The sequence below is a fragment of the Balaenoptera acutorostrata genome, chromosome 4 (genome assembly GCF_949987535.1).
Source record: "Balaenoptera acutorostrata chromosome 4, mBalAcu1.1, whole genome shotgun sequence".
Taxonomy (NCBI): domain Eukaryota; kingdom Metazoa; phylum Chordata; class Mammalia; order Artiodactyla; family Balaenopteridae; genus Balaenoptera; species Balaenoptera acutorostrata.
Genome location: NC_080067.1, coordinates 140496664 through 140520858, shown reverse-complemented (window position 1 = coordinate 140520858; position 24195 = coordinate 140496664). Strand labels below are relative to the sequence as shown.

General features: G+C 36.9%; 1 protein-coding gene across 5 annotated transcripts in view; it reads left to right on the top strand.

Moving 5' to 3' along the window:
- The window catches only part of CRYZL1 (crystallin zeta like 1), a 33260-nt gene that overhangs the window by 4133 nt on the left and 4932 nt on the right, over nt 1-24195 (top strand). For 3 of the 5 annotated variants that reach the window (XR_009008122.1, XM_007183717.3, XM_007183716.3), the window contains exons 2-9: nt 4879-4950; nt 6603-6680; nt 8972-9044; nt 12072-12116; nt 13347-13415; nt 19961-20094; nt 21162-21273; nt 23139-23237. Coding sequence is in view for 4 of the 5 variants with exons in the window: in XM_007183717.3 (XP_007183779.2) it covers nt 4879-4950; nt 6603-6680; nt 8972-9044; nt 12072-12116; nt 13347-13415; nt 19961-20094; nt 21162-21273; nt 23139-23237 (682 nt within the window). In the remaining variant the exon portion in view is untranslated. Of the gene's footprint in view, nt 1-1921; nt 1947-4878; nt 4951-6602; nt 6681-8971; nt 9045-12071; nt 12117-13346; nt 13416-19960; nt 20095-21161; nt 21274-23138; nt 23238-24195 lie in introns of those variants that run through there. The other 2 variants (XM_057545264.1, XM_028166906.2) reach the window with 2 other exon arrangements.

Sequence of the window (24195 nt, the reverse complement as noted above, 5' to 3'; positions counted from 1 at the left end):
AGCTGCTTGACAGTGTATCTGTGCTTTCCTTAAAATAAAAATTAGTGTGGGTTAGAAGCATTAAAACTGAATCCCGAACCTGAAGTGGCCACCAAATTGTAAAGTTTGTGTTGGGGAAAAATGGAAAATTGAGCATATAAGAAGAGTTTGGACTTTCAGGCTTAGGTTGTCCATAGAGTAACAGGTGTATTGGATGAAGGAAAGAAAGGAAGCCATTCAGCAGCCTGTGGCCATAGCCCAGGCCTGAGGCATTGCAGTGTTAGCCCGTCGCTTGTGCTAAAGTCTAAAATGAGCAGGTAAGCCAGGACATTGTAAAGGAAAAGGAAGCCTTATGGTTGATAACTTAATGCAGAGGAAGGAATTATGATAGATTCTAAAATATCCTCGATGACTGAAGTTTGGTACAGCAAAATCTTGTTTGGGGGAAAAAAAACGAGTCTAGTTTTATGTCCGTTGATTTTGAGGTTGATCTGATACTCAGAACACTTTTGGTCTGAAAGTGTAGATAAAGAATGATCTGTAGGGCTTCCCTGGTGGCGCAGTGGTTGAGAATCTGCCTGCTAATGCAGGGGACACGGGTTCGAGCCCTGGTCTGGGAAGATCCCACATGCCGCGGAGCGGCTGGGCCCGTGAGCCACAATTACTGAGCCTGCGCGTCTGGAGCCTGTGCTCCGCAACAGGAGAGGCCGCGGTAGTGAGAGGCCCGCGCACCGTGATGAAGAGTGGCCCCCGCTTGCCACAACTGGAGAAAGCCCTAGCACAGAAACGAAGACCCAACATAGCAATCAATCAATCAATCAATTAATCAATAAAAATAAATAAATAAATAAAATCTTTAAAAAAAAAAAAAAAAAAAAAAGAATGATCTGTAGAGGTTTTATTTACAATTATTAATAGATGAGCTCCTTGGGGCATAGTGTAGCAGGGGAAGAGCAAGTGGAGTTCATGTTGTTATAACTAAGATGAAACCATTTGAAATTTCTTCCCATTGATTTTTTTTTAGAAATTCCTTAAAAGATTAGTACTTTCTTTAACTACTTTCTTGGTGTTATTTATGGTAAGTGTTTAATTTATGCAAATTCCTTATTCTGCTTTGTACCAAAAATTATTTAAAATAGAGGTCTTAATTTTTGTTTCTCCAAATTTTTCATATGTTACCATTATAAAAATTTAAAGTATTACAACCATAATCTTCGATTTGTGGACTTATGTCAAATATATTTAAAATCAGATGTACCTGGAAAATTTTAAAATCTTTATGCTTTTTATAGGGCTTTTTACATCAGCCTATATTTTTAAACAGATTTATTTTTATTTAAAAGTTTTACGTAGCACTTTTTTGATAAAGGAAAGCTTACAGTAGAATATATAATTTTGAGGTTACATGACATTCATCCTTGGAAATGGCATGATAAATAGTATACATTTAATTTATATTTTTATTTTATGAGGTGTTCAGTTATTATATTTCCTGTGTGCAAATATCTTTACATTCAATAAAAATTTTGTTAAATAATGGACTAAGTGTTCCATTTAATCTGGACCAGTGCCTAAGAAACTTAGTGGGACTTGAATATCATCCATTCTACCATTTTCTCCCTGTTAAGAACTTAGTATTGGGACTTCCCTGGTGGCGCAGTGGTTAAGAATCCACCTGCCAGTGCAGGAGACTCGGGTTTGAGCCCTGGTCCGGGAAGATCCCACATGCCGCGGAGCGACTAAGCCCGTGCGCCACAACTACTGAGCCTGTGCTCTAGAGCCTGAGAGCCACAACTGCTGAGCCTGCCTGCCACAACTACTGAAGCCTGTGCGCCTAGAGCCCATGCTCTGCAACAAGAGAAGCCACCGCAATGAGAAGCCCACGCACCGCAATGAAGAGTAGCCCCACTCGCCACAACTAGAGGAAGCCCTTGTGCAGCAACGAAGACCCAACGCAGCCAAAATAAGTAAATTAATTAATTAATAAATTAATTTTTAAAAAAAAGAACTTAGTATTCATTTTGGGGGTTGCAAAACAAGTAATAGTTCCTCAATTTTCTTCTGGCCACTTTTGTAAAAACACTTCTCTTTCTTCACTTTGTAACTTTGAGGGGTTTTTTTTGCTCCCACATGTTTCCTTATTGGACCAACTAAACATTACTTTTTTCTACCAGCCAGACTGATTGTAACCTAATTTGGAGGAACTATTTAGAACGATCAGACCAAAAATACTGGCAGTATTATGTATATAACAGTTGTCTTAAGGGACACTAGGGGTTCACACAAACAGCTTCCAGGGTCTTTGAAGCTGGGGGTGCATACAGTATGAGATCCATGTGACTGCTGATCTGGGAGACATGCCATATGCTCTCAGATGCAATGGGCAGGGAAGACAGTGGCTTCCAGAATTACAAAGGGAGACACTTTGAAATCAAGATGTTGATGTGTAATTATTTCATTTCTCAAAAAGGCAACTCCAGTAGCTCCAGACTGAGTAGGAGCAGAGATTTGTTTATTTCGTAATAAGGAATATTGTTGATTCTTTGAAGCAATAGCTGGGAAAACCCACTAGTTAGTGAGTGAATAAAGCAAGGCTTTGTTAGTATGTAACAATGAAATCTAGAAGCATGGGACAGATGGGGTAGATTGCACATCACTGGGAGGTGATTTCAGATAGGGGGTAGGACTTGAGCTTTACTTACTTCACAGAATCTATAGCGTAAGTACTGCACAGTCTCAGAGAGCAGGCAGTGCCTGGAGCCCTGAGACAGCGGTGGCCATATGGTGTGAAGTCATGCTGACTGGATCAGACAGGGTATGTGTTGGAAAAATGGGGGGGAGTAAGGTAGACTAGGGACAGTGGGTATGCATCTTAGACAGCCTTGACAACTAGGCAGAAGAGCCTAGATTTCTATGAAAGGGAATGCATAGCTGCTGTTCTGTGCTTAGGTTCTTCCCCTCTCCCCTACCACCCCAACAAACACATTGATGTATGTAGGCGCGCACACACCCACCCCAGAGGGCTTCTCTAACCAGAGGGCTAGACTTAATTTAATCTTCCTACCTGGCTCTTCTTTTCTTTATATACTTTGTTGATAGATGCTACATACATAATTTCTATAAATGTCTGGAATGTGTACTCATTTCTCTTAGTTCCAGCGTTTGATTATTACCTTCTAGAAAGTAGCAACCATTACTGAACTGCTCAGTAAAAATCCACTATACAGATCCATTAGGTCCACTAAGATTCTGCTTGCAGGGCCGGCTTCATGAGCACGGGACCTATGCAGTCACTCTGGACCTCACACTCAGAAGGGACTCAGGCTTGGTTTAAATGCTTGGCTGTCACCATCTTGAAATTTTAATAATTTCTGGACAAGTTTCCCCACATTTTCATTTTTCAGTGAGCCTTACAAGTTGGGTTGCTAGTTCTGTCAACAAGCACTTAATTATCAATCCTAAACTAAAGGAGATAGGATTCTAGTTTTAAGTGATACATCTAACGTTAGCAGCTCAATAGAAAACCATTAAATATACTGGTTAAGAGAAATGACTTCGGAGTTGGTAACACCTGATTTGTCTCAGCTCTAGCCGAGGGGGTGCTATGAGACCCTAGGTATGTGCCTTAGCCTCTAAGTCTCAGTTTGCTCATCCATAAAATAAATTCAATAATACTGTACTACTTTCACCAAAAAATATGTACAAGAATGTTCTTAGCAGGATAATTTGTAAAAGCCTTAACTGGGTACAGTCAAATGTCTATCTTTAGTGGAATGGATAATAGTACTTTATTCATACAATGGAATACCATATAACAATGAGAATGAATGAAATAAATACAACTACAGGCAACAGCATGAGTGAAATTCATAACACTGAGAGAAAGAAACTAAACATAAAGGAGCATGATTTCATATATAAAGTAAAAAACAGACAAAACTCACCTGCTCTTAAAACTCGGATATTGAGCGTCCCTAGGAGGGGAAGGTAGTGACTAGAAGGGGAACGAGGGAGCTTCTGGAGTTCTAGTGATGTATTTCCTGCTATGACATGGCCACATTCACTTTGTAAAATTCAGCAAGCTATACACTTAGGATCTGTGAACTTTTCTATGTATATTTTTTTTAGTTAATTTTTTTTTGGTAAGTTTTCCTTTGCTTGTTTGTTTGGGTTTTTGGCTGTACCACGCAGCATGTGGGATCTTAGTTCCCTGACCAGGGATCGAACCTGCATCCCCTGCATTGGAAGCATGGAGTCTTAACCACTGGACTGCCAGGGAAGTCCTTCTATGTGTATTTTATACAGTACTTCTATAAAATTTACATTTAAAAAATAGTCTTGTCATGCAATTACTATGAAAATTAAAGAAACAGCTGTGAATCCTTAGAGATGCTTCAAGAAGTCTGCAGAATACAGGTTTAAATACTTCCATTAAATGGCTTATAAACTGATACAGAGGAATTAGGGGTACAATTTCAATGAGTGTCTTCATTGTCCACTTTTTCCTTTTTTAATGGTCTTTTTTAAGACTTTGAAAGCCCTTTCAATGACACCTTTGGTTATGAAAATTGAGCCCTCTGGCCTGCATAAGGTTTTTTAAATTTTTTCAAGTACATCTCAAAATTTTTATTGAACGGTAAAATGAAGTTAAGCACATGCTCACCTTTGTGTGAAAGGTTGAACTATAAGCCCATTCTCAAATGCGTACCAGAGATTGTTGCGTATTATCTTGTTTGATTGCTTTCAAGAACTATTACCTGAATTCGTTTGAAGACAACACTTAGAGTTGTCATTTTATCCTTTGCCAGCACTATTTTTCAATTTTTACTTTCATTTGATCTGGAAGACATTTTGTTGATTAGTTTATTTCATGTATATTTTTTCTTTTTTTGTTTTTAGGTGACTATGAAAGGCTTATATTTTCAACAGAGTTCTACAAGTGAAGAAATAACATTTGTGTTCCAAGAAAGGGTAAGAAAAATTGTTTAATCATTAAATGAAACAAGATAGTGTATTTTCCATATGTGACAGACCCAGTTTTAAATGGCCTGTTACAAATTATTTTGAGTTGAACTAAATGAGTGAAAATTACTTAAGTGAAACCCTATAAATTACTTTAATCTTATGTGAAAACAGTGGTCCATATTGTGGTATAACTATATTTTTTAAAAGAGTTGCTACAAAGGAGTTTTTAGTTCCTCAGGGTGGTGGCATAAAAGATACTAGGAAAACAGAACAACTTCAGTAGTCTTATGTGTTGCAAAATTAACCCAATTTATTCTGAATACCACAGTAAAGGGAGTTTTCAGATTGTAGGCATATTTCAGAAAATACTTTCTCTCATATTGGGAAATGAAAGAGGTGGAAAAGCATTGTTTTTCACACTAACATCTGAGCTGTGCGAAGTTACCTCATTCAGTAAGCCTTAAATGGTTTCCAGTTTTTTACCACTTTAAGCACAGATAGTAGAATTTTCATACATTGGTGATTGATTGAAAGGTTTGTGGCAGGCCAGAGTCATTATCCCACTGTAAATTTAGGGACGAAAACTAAGTGCTATATGTATTTCATAGTGCCTGTATATTTCATAGTAGTAATAAGAATTTCCGGCTCATGAACACAATCCAGTTTTTCTGTGTTATCTTTCTACAGCTCCAAAATCATTTAAGTTAGGAGTCTAAACCTCAGACAGCTTGGCTTCTACCATTGGGTCAGGATGAAAGGTCTAAGAGTTTTGATTGGCTCTCAGGAGCAGTCATCACCAGGTTCACACAATCATGAGTAAAATCCACAAATTCATCGATATTGTTGAATATATTCGTGTTATCACCAAATATTATCAAATCTGAGTTTTAAAAAGGGATATCCCAGAATATTGTGTTCATATCGAATTAAACGCAGTGATCCCTTTGATAGAACACAGGAGGCACTGTGCAAGTAGCTGTTCTAGCCAACTTTTGATCTAATATTGGGGCATATCAGGGGTTGAAGAAAGCATTTTAATTATTGGTGTCATTGGTGGATGACATTGAGTACCTGAGTCTGAAATATCTTTGCCTTTGAAGTTATATCTAGCTGTGAAATATGAGGAATAATTAAGTTCCATTAAGTTTGTATTTTGACCCCAGAGTGCCATGGGGCATGCTGAAATGTCCAAGACAGATGTTAAATAAAGCAGAGATTAACAAATGACACTAGCAAACTTTATTTATAGCATTAAGAAAATTCCATAATCATTATGGTGTATATATTATGTGTATGTGTTTAAGGCTATCCCTGCATGAAGGTTTGATGCTTTGAGATTATTTAAATTAAAATGAGGTACAGTATTTGTTGCTCTACTTCGTTATCCTGTGTTCATTGCCTACGCATATATCCCTGTCAGTATCTTAAGTACCTTTTCAAAATATGTACCCTAACTAAGGCTTTTTAAAATTTTTACCCCCAAATTCCCTATATTCTTTTGTATTATATACTATAGGATAATTGCTTGTACCTTTTTCAGTTAAGTAAGGTGTAAGATTTGGAGTCTGTTTGATTTTGTTCAATTATGTGTGAAAATTTTTGCGACATGAAGGCATATTCTAAAAGGAATGTGTAATTATTTTATTATTTGGTTCTAGGAAAATCTTCCTGTTACAGAGGATAACTATGTGAAGCTTCAAGTTAAAGCTTGTGCTCTGAGCCAGATAAATACAAAGGTATAAATACAAAGGTATTGGTGCTTTTATTTTGGCCAAAAGTCAAATGAGAGTTTCACAATATGTTTAGCGTACAAAAATTATAATAATAACAACTGACTTCTGAGTACGAAGAAATTATCATTCTTAGAAGAATAGAACAGCTAGGAAAAAGCTTAAATGTTCATTTGTGTATTTCTATATTAAGGTAAATTATTAGCCTAATTGAAGTCATGCATTTCATATTATTATATGAAAATATTTTATAAACTCCTTTACATTGTGAAAAGCTGAGAATTTATAATTACTAAGGCCTATAATCAAGGAAGAAGTGACTATTTAAATATAGTAAAAATAGAAACTAGAAACCTAAAATTAATTTATTAAGTCTCTAGTCTGTAGATATTTCTAATCAATGTCTTGATAGGGTTCATATTCTTCTTGTCATTTCTCTTTGTCTCTCTCTCTCATACACCACCTCACACCACCCCACAGTAATCTTCCATTATTGACCACAAAGTACATGGAAAGTCTTCAAATGGTAAATAAATGAAGTATGGTTAAATGTGCCATGATAAATAGAGCAAGCCCATTTACTCAGTTTTATAAAGGTGAATACTATAGTTTTATTGGACCCTTAACTTATTGGCTTTTAATGTCAGCATAATTTCTAGGGATCTAAAAGTTTTCTTCAGTAAAGTCACATTTAGGGAAACTACAGAACAAAGGTATAGGCTTCCACTGGGCAATTCTGTAACATGAGCATGACTTGAGAAGTGAATTAGTGAGATACCCTGAAGTCCTTTCACTGGGAATAATCTACTGTTCCTTATCTGCAGAGTTCTGTGTTCAGCCCTTCCAAGATGTTCTTTTTAAAACTACAAAAAATCCATTCAAATGCCGGTCTAGGAAATTATCTCCATGTCTAACAGAAAGAAATGGTAAATTACAGTGAAATCAGTTTGATTTTAAAACAACTATTAATCATAATGATTAGAAAACTGTAGGAATGTGAGAAGATGCTTATGGAAGGTGAAGGAGAACAGGGTGCAATTGCCATAACCATGATTTTAGCTCTGCATAAAAAATAAATACTGTAAAACACCGAATGTTTCTGTAAGAATGTTATGTGAACATCTTAGGAAAAAGGTAAAGTTCCACATTGAGAAAGAGACTTTTCTGGCAATGAAGTATGTATAGGAGATAAAAGAATTGAAAAATAAGGGAAATATACAAGAAAATTATTTCAATTTCTTTTTACTTACTGTTCCTAAAATACTAACATATCTACAAATAATGTTCAGCATCTCTAGTATTATTATAAAAGTATAGTAACTTCTATACTTTTAGAAAAGTATAAAAGGAGCTTAAACTACAGGCTTATCTATGTACACTCTGTCACTTTAAAAATGAAGTGCTGAATGTGGTCAGAATCTAGCAACATAATAATCTCTCAAAAATAAATAATTTGGACTTCCCTGGTGGTCAGTGGTTAAGAATCCTCCCGCCAGTGCAGGGGACATGGGTTCGATCCCTGGTCCCGGAAGATCCCACATGCTGCGGAGCAACTAAGCCCGTGCGCCACAACTACTGAGCCTGTGCTCTAGAGCCCGTGAACCACAACTACTGAGCCTGCCTACCACAGCTACTGAAGCCCGTGCGCCTAGAGCCCATGCTCCGCAACAAGAGAAGCCGCCGCAATGAGAAGCCCGCGCACCGCAATGAAGAGTAGCCCCCACTCGCCACAACTAGAGAAAGCCTGTGCACAGCAACGAAGACCCAACACAGCCCAAAATAAATAAATTAAATAAACAAATGAAAAATAAATAAATAAATAAATAATAATTTATCCTTTAAAAGAAGAAACTCCAGCCTGAGATTATGTGGCAGTTTCCCTGTGTATATCCATCACTACTTCTCACCTACTCCCTAACCCAAGGCTTGTGAGAAACAATCAAACCCACCCCACCCAAATGAGGTAACTGGTACAAAGTGTTTAGCCAACTGAAAATTGTTCTGGCTATAATTTCCCTTCATATTTGGCAGAATAAAGATGTTAAAGTATGTTGATGGTGATTTGAATGGTAATACTCATACCTAAGCCCTACATGTCCACTAATTCCTCAGCAAACTTGGTTTCCTACTCTATAGAGGAACCTGTTTTGTGAAGTTACTTGCTTTTTGTCTTGACGCCAAAAATGGAGTCATATTTGCTTTTTATGTGGTTTGGTTTTTGCTCTTGCTTTTCTCATGTATGAAAAGAGGTTCGGATTTATTCTTGACAATAAATTCAAGCCTTTGTCATTATTTAGCTTCTAGCAGAAATGAAGATGGAGAAGGATTTCTTTCCTGTTGGGAGAGAAGTTGCTGGAATTGTGTTAGATGGTAAGTTTACAGATATAAGTATCTGTATTCCTTTTCTAAGGTAAAAGAAATTAAATGGTAGCTAATTGGTTTACTGATGCATAAAATTATACACACTTCTTCAAATACAAAAGTTAATTATGCAGAAGTGTTTTCCCTTTTTTTAATTAAAAAGAAAACTAGAACTAAATTGGTATTTTATAATTGAAGAGCTTATTACAGTTTAGTAAATATTTAGAGATTATGTATTTAAATCCATGAGTAATCACATTGAATAGAATGACCAGTATTGTCCTTTTTATGGTATTTGCAGACCAGCTAAATTACTTGTGTAAATTGGCTTTGGGCCAAAATTTATATAATGGTCGGTAACTACATTCACATTAAATTTTTAAAGTATGCCTAAAATGGAGTATTTAAAAGGTAAACAGTTTGCTCATCTGAAATTGGTTCTGGGGAGAAATAACCAGTAACATTTTATGATTGCCTTAAATAAAGAAAAATTTTAGTAAATAATGGTCTTAACATGTAGAACAGTAAGCCTAAGTACTTGAAATAATTTGTTTCTGAATAAACGTAGTGTTCATATTTTCTGCTAATAGTTCATGATCAATCATTTTATGGTTGCTCTTCTTGCATATGTGAGTGGATGAATGAGCATTATCATGTGGGTTAGACTATTTGAATTTCACCTGTAAATTTAATCTATAATACATCTGATACTCTTAATGTAATCTTCTAACATAACTAAATCATAATTTTATTCCCTCTCCTTTCTTCTGCTTGGATTGTACGAAAATAAAAATAAGAATTATAATAGCCAGAAGATGATCAATCAATTATTCATTCATTCATTCATTCATTTTTTTTATTCATCATTTCATGAGCACTTGCAAAGTGCTTGGAATGTGAAGATAAATAAGACAAAGTCCCTGCCCTCCAAGAGTTCACAATCTAGCGGAGAGGCAGACAAACATATATAGGCAAATTCATTCTGAAAGCTCCAAGGAGAGGTGCCCAACCAGCCAGCAGAAACAGGAAAGGCTTCTTGGAGTAAGTTAGCCAGACAGTAAGGGGTGGGCAGGAGGAGAATTCTTCTCCAGGTATCACACTCAGCAGAGAAGATAGCATGAACAAAGACGCGGAAGCAGGTAATAATGTGATGTATGTAAGAATTATGGAGTTCGGTGTTACGAGAGCAAAATTAAGTTCTGGGCATGAGTCATAGGCAAGGTACTTGGCAGAAAAAACCACTGTGTCAAGAAAATTCTCCTTCAGAGATCACAGAATAAAAGATATTGAACAGAATCTTTTCATGATGATAGGAACACTGATTCCTTCCCCCCCAAAAAATGACACAAGAGGGTAGGCAAGGGCCAGACCCATGATGAGCCCCCTATCTCAGATTGGGTTGTAGAGAGTATTAGAGTGGCCATAAGAAGGGTGGATTTGAAGCAAACCAGGCTGTAGGCAAGAGGACTGTTTGGGTAGTAGACCAACAGGCAAGAAATGGCATGGGGCTTCCCTGGTGGCGCAGTGGTTAAGAATCCGCCTGCCAATGCAGAGGACACAGGTTCGAGCCCTGGTCTGGGAAGATCCCACATGTCACGGAGCAACGGAGCCCGCGTGCCACAACTACTGAGCCCACGTGCCACAAATACTGAAGCCCGCGTGCCTAGACCCCATGCTCCGCAACAAGAGAAGCCATCGCAATGAGAAGCCCGCGCACCGCAACGAATAGTGGCCCCCGCTCGCCACAACTAGAGAAAGCCCGCGCGCAGCAACAAAGACCCAGTGCAGCCAAAAATAAATAAATAAATAAATTTTTTTTTTTTAATGACGAAGTCCATAACCTAGACAGTGGCGGCAGAGGTAGTGAATGTATTCAAAAAATACTGAGAAAGTAAAGCCAGCAGAACTTAATAATTGACTGGAACAGGGAAATTAAAAACAGGTAAAAGCAGGAAATGATTTACAAGATTCTGGTTACATTCGAAAGTTGTCAGCTTATAGGTTGTGTTTGAAACTATAGAAGGGTGATGAGTTCATCCAGGGAGAGAGTCGAAATGAAGGAGACAGACAGCATGGAATCCTTGGCAATGCCACTGTTTGAAGGACAATTAAGAGGAGTACGAAGGAAGCCAAGAAAAAAGGATCAGGGTGATTTCAGGTAGACAAGAATCCTCAGCAGGAGGGAAAAAGAAAAGTACAGAAGCCAAAAATATTGGGGGATAATGGCACAGAAGAGATCCAAAGAAGCAGCAAACTGGGGCCCTTTTGCAGACAGAGCCAGCCTGAGGTGCCACTTCCAGATTTCAGGCTCTGCCTTACTTCACTGCTGCACCTCAGTTTCCTTGTCTGTTAAATAGGAGTAATAATAGGTACTTAATGGGTATGCCATGAAGATTAAATGTGATAACACGCTAAAATGCTGGGCACAAGTAGGCATTCATGGAGGTTTGGGTTTTTTCCTCCCATTTCCTTTTGTAACTATTTGAACAAAAATATTCTAAAGAATTGACTGATGGTGGAGGACTTTTCTCTACACACAAAGAGAAAATGTAACTATCACTTCTGTATAGTCCCCAAAATTTCTTGGCACCATTCTGAACTTATTTCCATAATCCCAAATCAAAGTAGTTCATATGTGACTCTAACCAGAATTCCCATTGTGCGTGAGAGATTTTACAACTCAAAGAATGACAGATTGGACTAGCCTCAGGAGGGCTGGAACCCAGTATATCCAGTGTAATCATCATAAGAGCTGTGAAGTGGATTATTCTCCTTTATTCCTTCATCCTTAGCTGAACGGAGAGACATCCTGCTCTACGGTGTCAACAACCACATGGCCCAGATATTGTAGAGAATCCAGATTTGACATGTTCTATCCTACTGTCCTTACAGACTATCAAAATGTCCTAGAAGTTCTTGACTTTTTCTCTGAGTTAGTGACTTTTTATTAATCCATGGCTTTTAAAATTTATTTTAATCATTCAGTTATATTTAATAACCTCAAAATAATGATTATTAATTTTCTCCACTCTTTAGTTGGAAGCAAGGTATCATTCTTTCAACCAGGTGATGAAGTAGCTGGTAAGTTATAGGTCCTAGTCCTATTTCAAGTCCTCTGTCTTACTGTTTTTTTTTTTTTTTCTATACAATTGCTGATGCTTAGTGTGACCTTGCTTCATATACAAGTACTTACCTAAGTTTTGGAATTTACTCTCAAATATCCATTGATGAAGAGAATTGGGAGTTTGATCGCAATAGCAGAACATTTTAAACTTTTCAATATTTGGCTGTAGATATGATAGAAAGATGACCATAGTTGTTGCTGTCCTTGGTGCAGCCCTTCACTGACAAGACCCTGGTCTATAGTTAGACTGAAGACTCCAGAGAAAAGAAAGGTCACAATCCATCTGCTTGAAGACTACTGACTGACTTAGCTGTATAGAGGCTCTTCTCTCCACATCCGACTTGAATTGTATAGAGCTGCTCCGTTACTACCCTCGTAAAACTAAAAATTTACTGGAGACATTTAATTTATTGGTTTTGTTTTTTAATCCATAGTTAATACCATTTTGCAAAAATATATATTTTTACTTGTGTCCTAGACATTCACACAAACAAATATAAAGTATGCATTTAGTAGTAGTCTTTGAAATTGCCATTTCTCTGTAGAAAATCTTCATAGGAAAATATTCATATAGACTTAGAAAATGTATAGCTTTACAGCATGCTTGAAGCTGTTAAGAATAAATTTATAGGAAAGTTTTCATCAGCTTTTAACACAATTGCCTTTGACTTGGGTATTTTCTTTGAGAATTTATTATTTCTGTCTTATCTTTATTATCTGCCCAGGAAGTCAGTGACATTGTATTATTCAAGATCCTTTTTGTAAGAGACCAAAAATAAACTCAGAGTAGCTCAGGGGAAAATGGGATTTTATTGGAAACATACCTCACTATCCTATAGAACCAAACTCTGGGAAGGGAGCCGTGAATCAGGGACAAGTTTAATGATGAGCACAGATGCCCCCAGGACTCTGACTTTGTTCTGTACATCAGCCGTCGTCTTTATCATCACTCAGAGGTGAAAGAAGAGGAAGAAAAAGAGGTAGTACAGGTATTATAGTGTTCGTATCAGAAAATAAACTATCTACTTCCCTTCCTTATTTCTGAAATCTCTCCCTTCTCCACAGTAGTACTGGAACCTTCCTCAAAATTCCACTGAGGAAAATTTAGACTAATGCTTACTGGCATCTCATTACGGGTGAATTCATTTTTGGTTTGTGTCCCTTAAGTTTCTCGTTTTAATTTTCAGGAATTTTACCCCTGGATTCTGAAGACCCTGGACTTTGTGAAGCTGTTCGAGTACATGAGCATTACTTGGGTATGTGGTAGTCCAGTGTTTTGGAACTCACGTAAGCCTTATTTCACAGACGTGTGTGGTTTTTAGTAACAGTACGATTTATTTGCATTTGCTGTGTGTACCTAGGAAATAACTACCGGGTGGTCATATGACTACTTCTAGCTTATATTTTGTATCCATAAAGTTCATTTTCAAACTAAACAGTATTTAGACCTTTAAGTTTCCCTTACACTGCTCATGGTAAGAGGTTTGAAAAGCCATTTCTCCCTTGGCTCTGAAATTATATCACTAAGCAGAATTTTTTACTTCTTATTCTTGGTTATTAATTGAAATTTTTAAATGTATAAAATCTAGACAATACATGTCTAGATGTCAGGAAAGACTCAAAAGCACTTATTCTTGTTTCTGTTGCTAATATCTTTTGACCAGTATTCAATGTAACTTAAATGTTAATTTAAAAATTTTCTTACAGTAATTTACTTCTTAAATATTTAAATTTAAATGAATAAATGTATAAACACAGACACTCTTCATGAAACTATAGTGAAAAGATGCTGCATCTCCTTAGTAATCAGGGGAAAGCAAATTAAAAGCACTTAGAGATACCGTTAGGCATCCATGAGACTGACAGTTATAAAGTTTGACCATCCCAAGTGTTGGCAAGGATGTGGAGCAGTAGAACCTTTTATGCACTGGGAGTGTAAATTAGTACAAATGCATTAGAAAATAACTTAGCATGAGCTAATAAAGGTAATGATGTATTAACACCTCAGACCTAGTAATTCCACTGGTACTTTCATATACCAGAGATGCTTGATGTGTACCAGTAGAACATGCACAAGAGTTCATAGTAGCATGGTTTGTAATTGTGGAATAAAAAGAGAAACAGCCCAAATGTTCATCATGGGAAAATGGATAACTAAAGATATTTCTAATTAACTCATCAGTGAAAATGAATAAATAACAGTCAAACATATCAAGATGGATGAACCTCACAAACTGTGCTGAGTGAAAAAAGCAAGCAAATTGCAGAAGGATACAAACAGTGTGATTCCATTTTATTTCTATGAAGTTCAAAAACATACAAAGTTTAATTACGCATGTGTTATTTAAGGATATAAGGAACAGGCAGGGATGAAAAGTCATGTGGAAGTTACCTTTGTGGGTAAGGAAAGAGGATGTGATCAGAGTAGATCCACGGGACTACAGTGGTACTGCCAGTCGGCTATTCCTTATGCTGGGATTCATGTTATTCTTCATATCTTATCTATAGGTCATCATACATTCTTTTGTGTTCTTGAACTATTTTATTAAAATATTTCCTAAGTTCTTTCTTGAATGATATAAATGCTAATCAGACCATGTGGGCCAATTTGGATTTTGGACTATTAAAAATAGTAAATTTGTACATTTGAGTCTATATAGTAACTTGAACTAGGCTAGGAAATCTTTGGCATTTCATTTTTGAAATTATAAATTGTTAAGTAATTTATATTTAAATTAATGACATTTACTATGTCTAAAATTTCCAAGTAATACCTTCTTGTTTATTAAAAATTAATTTTTTAATTAAATTTTATTCATTCATTCATTCATTCATTTATTTATTTATTGGGTGCGTTGGGTCTTCATTGCTGCGCGCAGGCTTTCTCTAGTTGGGGCGAACGGAGGCTACTCTTCGTTGCGGTGCGCAGGCTTCTCATTGCGGTGGCTTCTCTTGTTGCAGAGCGTGGGCTCTAGGTGCACAGGCTTCAGTAGTTGTGGCGTGCAGGCTCAGTAGTTGTGGCTCGCGGGCTCTAGAGCGCAGGCTCAGTAGTTGTGGCTCACGGGCTTAGTTGCTCCGCGGCATGTGGGATCTTCCCGGACCAGGGCTCGAACCCGTGTCCCCTTCATTGGCAGGTGGATTCCTAACCACTGCGCTACCAGGGAAGTCCCTTAAAAATTAACTTTAAAAGACAGTTTTCCAGAAATCTGAGGCCTGTGCTTATTTATATATATATTAAGCCTACATATGGAGCCAACTATGTGTCTTCCTTTAAAAGATAAAACTCACTTCCAAGTACCATGCAGTGCAAATCTCTGATCCATGACTATTTTGATATAATGCAGTTTGAAAATTGAGGACGGCTGCTGTCTCTTTTATGGGAAACTCTAGTATTTTTAATCCCAGAATTTCCTTGGGCCCTTTTTTTTAAAAAAAATATTTATTTATTTATTTATTTATTTTTGGCTGCATCAGGTCTTAGTTGTGGCTCATGGGATCTTTTGTTGCGTTGCGCGGACTCCTCTCTAGTTGTGGAATGTGGGCTTCTCTCTAGTTGTGGCATGCGGGCTCAGTTGTTGCAGTATTTGGGCTTAGTTGCCCCATGGCATGTGGGATCTTAGTTCCCTGACCAGGGATTGAACCTGCGTCCCCTGCATTGGAAGGCAGATTCTTAACCAGTGGACCACCAGGGAAGTCCCCCTTGGGCCCTTATTGTCCCTGTTCTTTTGAGAACCTTATAAATATGGAGTCAACTAAAACCTTTAGTTTGGATTCCTAGGCTTGAGTTTTGACAAAGTAAACTAAATTAAATTGTTATAGAAAGTTAACTCTTGAAAAAACAAACCAAGAAAAAAAAAAGATCCATTTCTTTAAGCATTGCTGAACACTGGAGGATTATAAGATGGACCAGAAGAAGAACAGCAAACTGGAACATCAAAATTTTCTAGCTATAAAGCTTAATCTAAGACAAGAGAACCACACAAATGACCTTTTATTTTCCTACAAATCAGGAGGATTATAGTCCCAAAATCCACCAACATATACAGAGGAAGCAATTCTATTGATAGATATTCCTTGAGAAGGGAAACACAACAAAATGTTTCTTTAAAAGAAGTACTTTAAGAATGACCACTAACACCTGAAACATTGTAAATCAACTACGTCAAACTAAAAAAAAAGAATGACCACTAACTGCGTGACCTTTAGGCAAGACCCGGGCACACTTTACTTTGTCTATAAACAAGGATGCCAAACTAGATAACCTCTAATCTCTGCTGTAGCTCTAACATTCTATGAAAGAGAAAATAATTTCAGTATGTTCCCTGAAGATTTGCAGGGAGAAATAATTTAGTTCACCATGACTATTTTAGTTCTATTAATTATTTGATGATTTTTTTAAATAAAAGCTCACAACTCAGTCACCTTCTAGTAAGTCAACTCTTTTACCAAACCAAAGAACCAGTCTCCAAACAACTCCCAAAAGATGTCTTATTAATCTTGTTTCAGAATATTGAGGACAAAGGTAAAAAGTTGAGTAATTCTTCCAGCTCTTTTGTGCTTTCAGTTCTCAAGCCATTCTGATTTTATTTTTCATACAAACAGCTCATGCAGCTCAATGTCAAAGAAACAACCCAATCAAAAAATGGGCAGAAGATCTAAATAGACATTTCTCCAAAGAAGACATACAGATAGCCAAAAAGCACATGAAAATATGTTCAACATGGTTACCTATTAGAGAAATGCAAATCAAAACTACAATGAGGTATCACATCACACCGGTCAGAATGGCCATCATCAGAAAGTCTACAAACAATAAATGCTGGAGAGGGTGTGGAGAAAAGGGAATCCTCCTACACTGTTGGTGGGAATGTAAATTGGTGCAACCAGTATGGAGAACAATATGGAGGTGCCTTAAAAACTAAAAATAGAAATACCATATGATCTAGCAATCCCACTCCTGGGCATAATCTGGAGAAAACCATAATTCAAAAAGATACATGCACCCCAATGTTCATTGCAGCACTATTTACAATAGCCAAGACATGGAAGCAACCTAAATGTCCATTGACAGAGGAATGGATAAAGAAGGTGGGATACATATATACAGTGGAATATTACTCAGCCATAAAAAAAGAAGGAAATAATGCCATTTGCAGCAACATGGATGGACCTAGAGATAATCATACTAAGTGAAGTAAGTCAGACAGAGAAAGACAAATATCATATGATGTCACTTATATGTGGAATCTAAAAAAATGATACAAATGAGCTTATTTACAAAGCAGAATCAGACTCACAGGCTTAGAAAACAAACTTATGGTTACCAAAGGGGAAAGTTGGGAGGGAGATAAATTGGGCGTTTCGGATTAACATATACACACTACTGTTGATACGTACAAAGTAGATGATCAACAGAGACCTATTGTATAGCACAGGGAACTCTACTCAGTATTCTGTGGTGACCTATATGGGAAGAGAATTTGAAAAAGAATGGATATATGTATATGTATAACTGGATCACTTTGCCGTACACCTGAAACAAGCACAATGTTGTGACTAAACTATACTCCAATATAAAATAAAAGTTAAATTTTTAAAAAATTGGCACACATTTTCAGCATTATTCCTTTGGACCTGAGGTAGAAAGAATTGAAATTGTAATTCTTGGGCTCTGACATACTGTTATTATTGATCCATACATGGCTCTCTTCTACTTATTTTCTTAGTTTTTATAACATAATAAACACTTGTGTACCACCTAACACAAAAGCAAGGATCTCAACGTTAAACCATGTCCAACCATGTAATTTTAAAGCCTCTGCAATCTTAAATGTAGTTTTATTACTGTTAGAATTTTTTAAGCCCTGAATTTTTGATTTCCTAATGAAAATATGGGTAGTCCCAATCCTTATGATGAAAGATGTTCCCAAAAAATTCCATATAAATAAATTTTATATAGATTGAACATGCACTGTTAGAGTAGATGGGCTTTAAAGTCAGACTTTGAAACTTGTGGCCTCAGACTAATTAATTACCCTGAACCCCATTTCATAATCAGTAGAAGTGGGAAAATAGCTATCTCGAGTTTGGTAAGGAATAAAGTACTGTGTGAGATATCCCCTGTTTTACTCTTTTAATGCCTTGCTTGTCTGTCTGAACATTTTCATCATGTGCTTGGGTGCTTTGCTTCCCCACTAGATGGCACTAATTAGTTGGTAAATTCCATGCTGACTGGCCATGCTAACCCATCTGCGTCTATTGACATAAGAGGAAAAATAGTCCCGGTGAAGACTATGGAAAGTGTTGTAAACTTGATTATAGGTAAAATGAGAAAGTATTGCCTATACTGTGAAAAAAATCACATTCAGTGTACAACATAAAAACAAAATAAAAATTAAATAAACAGATTAAAGAGCAGCTTAATGGTCAGAAAATATAAAGCTAATATGGCTTAAATTACAGTATACTAGGAGTTTGCATTTTGTTCCAAGTGCAATAGAAAGCCATTGATGAATTTGAAACAAAGAAGTGTTAGGATGTTATTTATGTTTTTAAAAGATCATTCTGACACTTCTATTTTTCAAAGACACCACTAAAGAGATTGAAAAGAGAAGCCATAAAGTTGAAAATAATTACAACACATAAACAAGCAAATGACTCATCTAGAATATATTAAGAATTTTTACAAATCAATAAGAAAAAGTCAACAACAATAGAAAAATTGATAGAACACTTGAACAGTCACTTCACAAAGGGAATTCCATATGGCCAACAAACACGGAAAGGCACTCAACTTCATTAGTAGTCAGGGGAAAGCAAATTATCAGTAAAATCACATGTAAGAAACCATTACACATCCATATGATGGGCAAAAATATATAATACCAGGGTTGACAAGGATGTTCACAACAGCAGCTGTGGGAGAGTAAATTCATACAGCCACTTTGGAAATATAAAGTCGAAGGTAATATATCCTGGAGCTGGGATTTCCATTCCTCAGTAAATATCCTGGAGAAAACCTGTGTACCAGTGTAAGAGTAAGTTTTATACAAGAGCATTCTTAGTTAAGAATGCTTAACTACCAAAAATGGGAAAAAACACAAATGTTCCTTAACTGGAGAGTGGATAACCAATCCATCCTATGAAATCAGATGTTGCCATAAGACATCAAAAACGGAAGCACTATACTATAGCCACATGTAACAAGAAAGGATGTGTCTTACAAAACGATGTTCAGCAAAAAAAGAAGATAGAAAAAATGTGTGTGGTACAATTGCATTTAGATAAATTTCAGAAACAGGCAAAACAAAATTATATTGTTTAGGAATGGATACTTGAGTTATTAAACTATGAAGGTGAATTAGAAAATACATTAGAATGGTGGTGACCTCTGATGTCAATTATATCTCAATTTTTTCAGAAACGTCTCTGCTGGAGAGGCGAGGCTGTTGGCGTGAGGGCTGTGCTCTCTCTCTCAGCCGGGATGGTGGTTACTTGCTTTATATTTATTCATCCAGCTGTACTTTATTTCGTGTACTTTTCTGCATACATTTTACTTTAACAATAAAACGTATAAAAAATACACACACACACACACACACACACACTCACACACTTCTATGCTGAAAGTGGAGTATGCATGGGTAAGAATGGAAGCAGAGAAACCGTAATGTAGGTGAGAGATACTAGAAGTAGGCTTGGACCAGGGCCATGGTGGGAGCAGAGATGGAGGGAAACAGATCCAGGAAGCAGGTCTCACGGGACTTGCTAACAGATTGTTTCCTCTTGTTCTTTGTGATAGTTCACAAACCAGAAAAAGTTACGTGGACAGAAGCCGCTGGAACCATCCGGGATGGAGTACGAGCCTATACAGCTCTGCATTATCTTTCTCATCTCTCTCCTGGAAAGTCAGTGCTGATAATGGACGGAGCAAGTGTAGGTGCTAATGGTTTTGTTAAGAAACAGACCAAAATACAAATAAACTTAGGGAATTGAGAAATGGGCCATCCATTTGCTAATATAATTTGTTGCCAGTTAGCTTATTCATTGATACTTTTACCAAACTCCCATTTTCTAAAATAAGCAGCTTTTATCAAGGAGATAAAAGTTAGCATTACTGTGTTTAGTTTCTTATTACTTTGAATCTGCTAGTACTTTAAAAAAGCAGACAAGCCATTTTTATTCATGTCTGTTACACAAAGCCTGAAATAGCTCATAGTCTTTGAAGCCAGACCCCAGGACTCCCTGCCAATTTTGTATCATCTCCCTCATACTTAACACTTATGTGATTAAGGTGTTGCATTTTATAGATAGATCACACAAGATCAAAACTGTGCTAATTTAAACATATTACATGCATCTTCAAAATATAGTTCAAGATACTAAAAGAGATTACATAAAATATAATTATAATCTAAAAATGTCACAAAACTTGGGGTGATTTTATAGTTTTATTTTCTAACTGGCTGTTGATGAAAATGCTTTCTCCTCTGCTTTTCATTGAAAAAAAGGCATAACTGTCTTCAGCATTGGCTTCATCCTTACGTCCTACATCAGGATAGTAGTGTTTCCCTGAACTTACTCCACAGGTCAGCAAAAGGATGGAACTTTTGAAGTTGAGGTTGCTGGACTTGCATATGTATTGATATTATATAATTAGTGTAGTACATTATGCTGACAAGGCCCTTAATGGCTCATTTTTCTCATTCCAAGGCCGTGTTCTGAATTCGGCCTCTGTCCTTGAAATTGTGTGCTGCTTGCAGTCAGACTGGCTGAGAGCCTGTGGCACACATAGCTTTTCCACCACCCCTCTTGAGGAAGAGTGTATCAAATGTTTCCACTTCTAAACTTATCCGTATTTTTTTCTTTTTCTATCAGACAACATTTTAAAATATACTGAAGTAGCACTAAACTATTACACTTTATTAAACAACCTATAAAATGAATTAGATACGGCTTCTGACCTATACCTATAACACCATCATGTATTTTTTTCCACACAGGCACTTGGAACAATAGCTATTCAGTTAGCACACCATAGAGGAGCCAAAGTGATTTCAACAGCGTGCAGCCTTGAAGACAAGCAGTGTCTTGAAAGATTTAGGCCTTCTATAGGTGGGTAATAGTACTCAACACAGACTTTAAAACATAAAATTTTGAAGAGATATCACCTTAAAAACTGCACTTGTAAAACAAACTGCAAAATGCCAAATGCATGTCATTTAAAAAATGCACTTAGTATCTGTGCTAAGTCCAAGTTTACATAAGTTATAGTTTAAATTTTAATGATTTGTTTTTTAAACCTACATTTTTCAGTGTTTTTTCTTCTTTGCCTCATTGTTACCAACTCACCCAAGTTTGAATTAGGTGAACTTTGACACAGTTGAGAAACACCTGATGCCTCTTTGGTTTTAGTCAATAAATCAATATATTTTTGCATCACTTTTTATGTTTCTCAACCTCTTTTACCCAGTGATATACCTCTAAAGTTGTCTGTTTCCTGTGATACACTAGGAAGGGAGATGAGCCACTTACACAGAAACCCAGGTCAGATATAGTTTAGGATAAATAGGACATGGTAGAGGCTGGGGAGCGCTTGAAAAGATTGAACCTATACGAATAGCGATGAATATGGAAAGGAGAAAGAAAATAGAGATTGAAAAAATGAAAAAGAAGAGAAGAAAGATAGGAATGGAATTTTATAGACTGGAGTTAACAGAATTAATATTGGAGTTTAACAGATGAAGAGAAAAGAAGAGCAGAGTGTAAGTGAAGGGCAGGCAGGAAGGAAAGTAAGGTTCATTGAGTGTTAATATGGATGATAGTTCCTTAAATCCTCAACAACCCTGTGTCAACTAACTGGGAAACAGCATTTCAGAATTTAGCTTGTCCAAGTATGTACCACTAGATGTACCACTAGGCCTGGAATGGAATTTGAACCCAAGCCTGCCTAATAGTAAAGCCTGTGTTATTTCCATGGTTATGTTATGCTTCTGGCAGAGATAACCAAGAAATGGAAGGAAGGTTAAAACAGGGGCTGGAGAAAGGAGGAAAATAAGAAAAAAAAGGAAGACGAGAGATTGAAAATGGAAGGGGTGGGGAGCATGAATAGTATTGTTGGAGGGAGCAGTTTCCTCTTGGTTAACCCTGCCCTTCTTAGGTGCTTCAGCCCCCTTTTCCTTGAGTCCCGCCACCCTCACCTCCATCCCCTGAGACTTCAGTCACTACTGCACTACACCTCCAATCTGAGAATCTCTGAGAGGAATTCTCTTTACTGAGAAGGTGTTAAAAGATACAAAAATGAAATATAAACATGTGTCTTCGTTTGCCAATTCAAATTGAGATTTTATTTTTAGTTCTCTCACTGGCTTGTTCTATTAATACGTTAAAGCAACCAGTTAAAATTAGTTTAATTTTTACTAACCCTGCTTAAAATAATCCTGAGTTTTTTTCACCTTCGGGATATTTTTTTTGTTTTGGAGGGCAGAGTCGGGAGATGCGGGTGTGGGCTGGGATTTCTATGACTGAGAAAGGTTAAAACAGCCTCTAACAGAGAAGTACCAAATCACATAAATATACCTTTGCACTTTTTAGTTCTAAACTCTATTAAATCTGAACATACTTAAGAAATTGCTTAATCTTTCAGTCCACATCTTCATATATATGTACCTCTGTGGTTTAGAGATTCTCAGTTCTGGCAAAATATCCTTTAGCTGTAAAGAACAATCCTCTATGTCAACAGACCAACGTTGGGACACATTATCCATAAAATGCTCATATTTTTATTTTATTGAATATACCAGTTCCTTCATTTAAATTGATCCTTAGCAATACTGGTTAGATGAGAAAAAGTATAATTTGATTCAGTAATTGCTTCAACCATTTAATTCATTTCAGAGAAGAGATATTTGCTTTTCTTTCTCTTCTTCTCTGAGTTGTGTTGATCACATACAGATTGCCTGACTTCCTGTCCTTTACAGCCCGAGTGATCGATGTGTCCAATGGGAAAGCCCAGGTTGCTGAAAGCTGTTTAGAAGAAACAGGTGGCCTTGGAGTAGATATTGTCCTAGATGCTGGAGGTGGGTACTTTACTAAATCAGTAGTCTCTGTAGTTTTTTTATTGTGATGGGAGAATTCCTGGGAAAAAAATATATAACCAGGAAATAATTATTTATATATTATTAAATTGATGTTTAGGGTTTTTTTATTTTTGAACTTTTCTATTTAAATTGGCGCTTCTTCATTTTATTCCCATTGTAAGCACTGTCTGGAAGAGAGAACATGCTTGCCTTTTAAAGTGTAGGCATTGGACTTTAAGTATCTCTACAAGAAATCTGCAGACATGATCTCCTCAGTGGTTCCTGGATTAGTTCAGGTCTCAGCCAGCTGCTTAATTAGTCAGTTCTGCTATGTATGGCTGCCCTCTATTGGATGGTAGACTTCTGCAGTCCCTGTTTGGAAAGTGCACAGAATTTTGTTGCATTTTCACCTTGCTTGAACTTTTGTAGTTTAACCAATATCTATTTAACACCTAATCTTCACACTCTTAGGTAGTGCCATCACACCTAAAGAACAGGTTTCACAAGCCTGCAAAGGGATTCTGTTTATACTTTGTTAGAATTTATCTTCTATCCTAAGAATTGTAATGAATACAGCTATGACCATATGTATTTCTTTTTAGCCAGTATTTTCAAGATTCAAAATTAACTCAGAAAAATCTTTCAGTGGAAGTGAATGTATACTTCATTAACTTTTCAAATGGACATTTCAATAATTATGTCAAAATGTGACTGTCTTTTTTTTGTTTTGGCTGCATTGGGCCTTTGTTGCTGCACGCGGCTTTTTCTAGTTGCGGCAAGCCGGGGCTACTCTTGATTGCAGTGCGCGGGCTTCTCATTGTGGTGGCTTCTCTTGTTATGGAGCACGGTCTCTAGGCGCGCGGGCTCAGTAGTTGTGGCTCGCAGGCTCTAGAGCGCAGGCTCAGTAGTTGTGGCGCACGGGCTTAGTTGCTCCGCGGCACATGGGATCTTCCCAGAC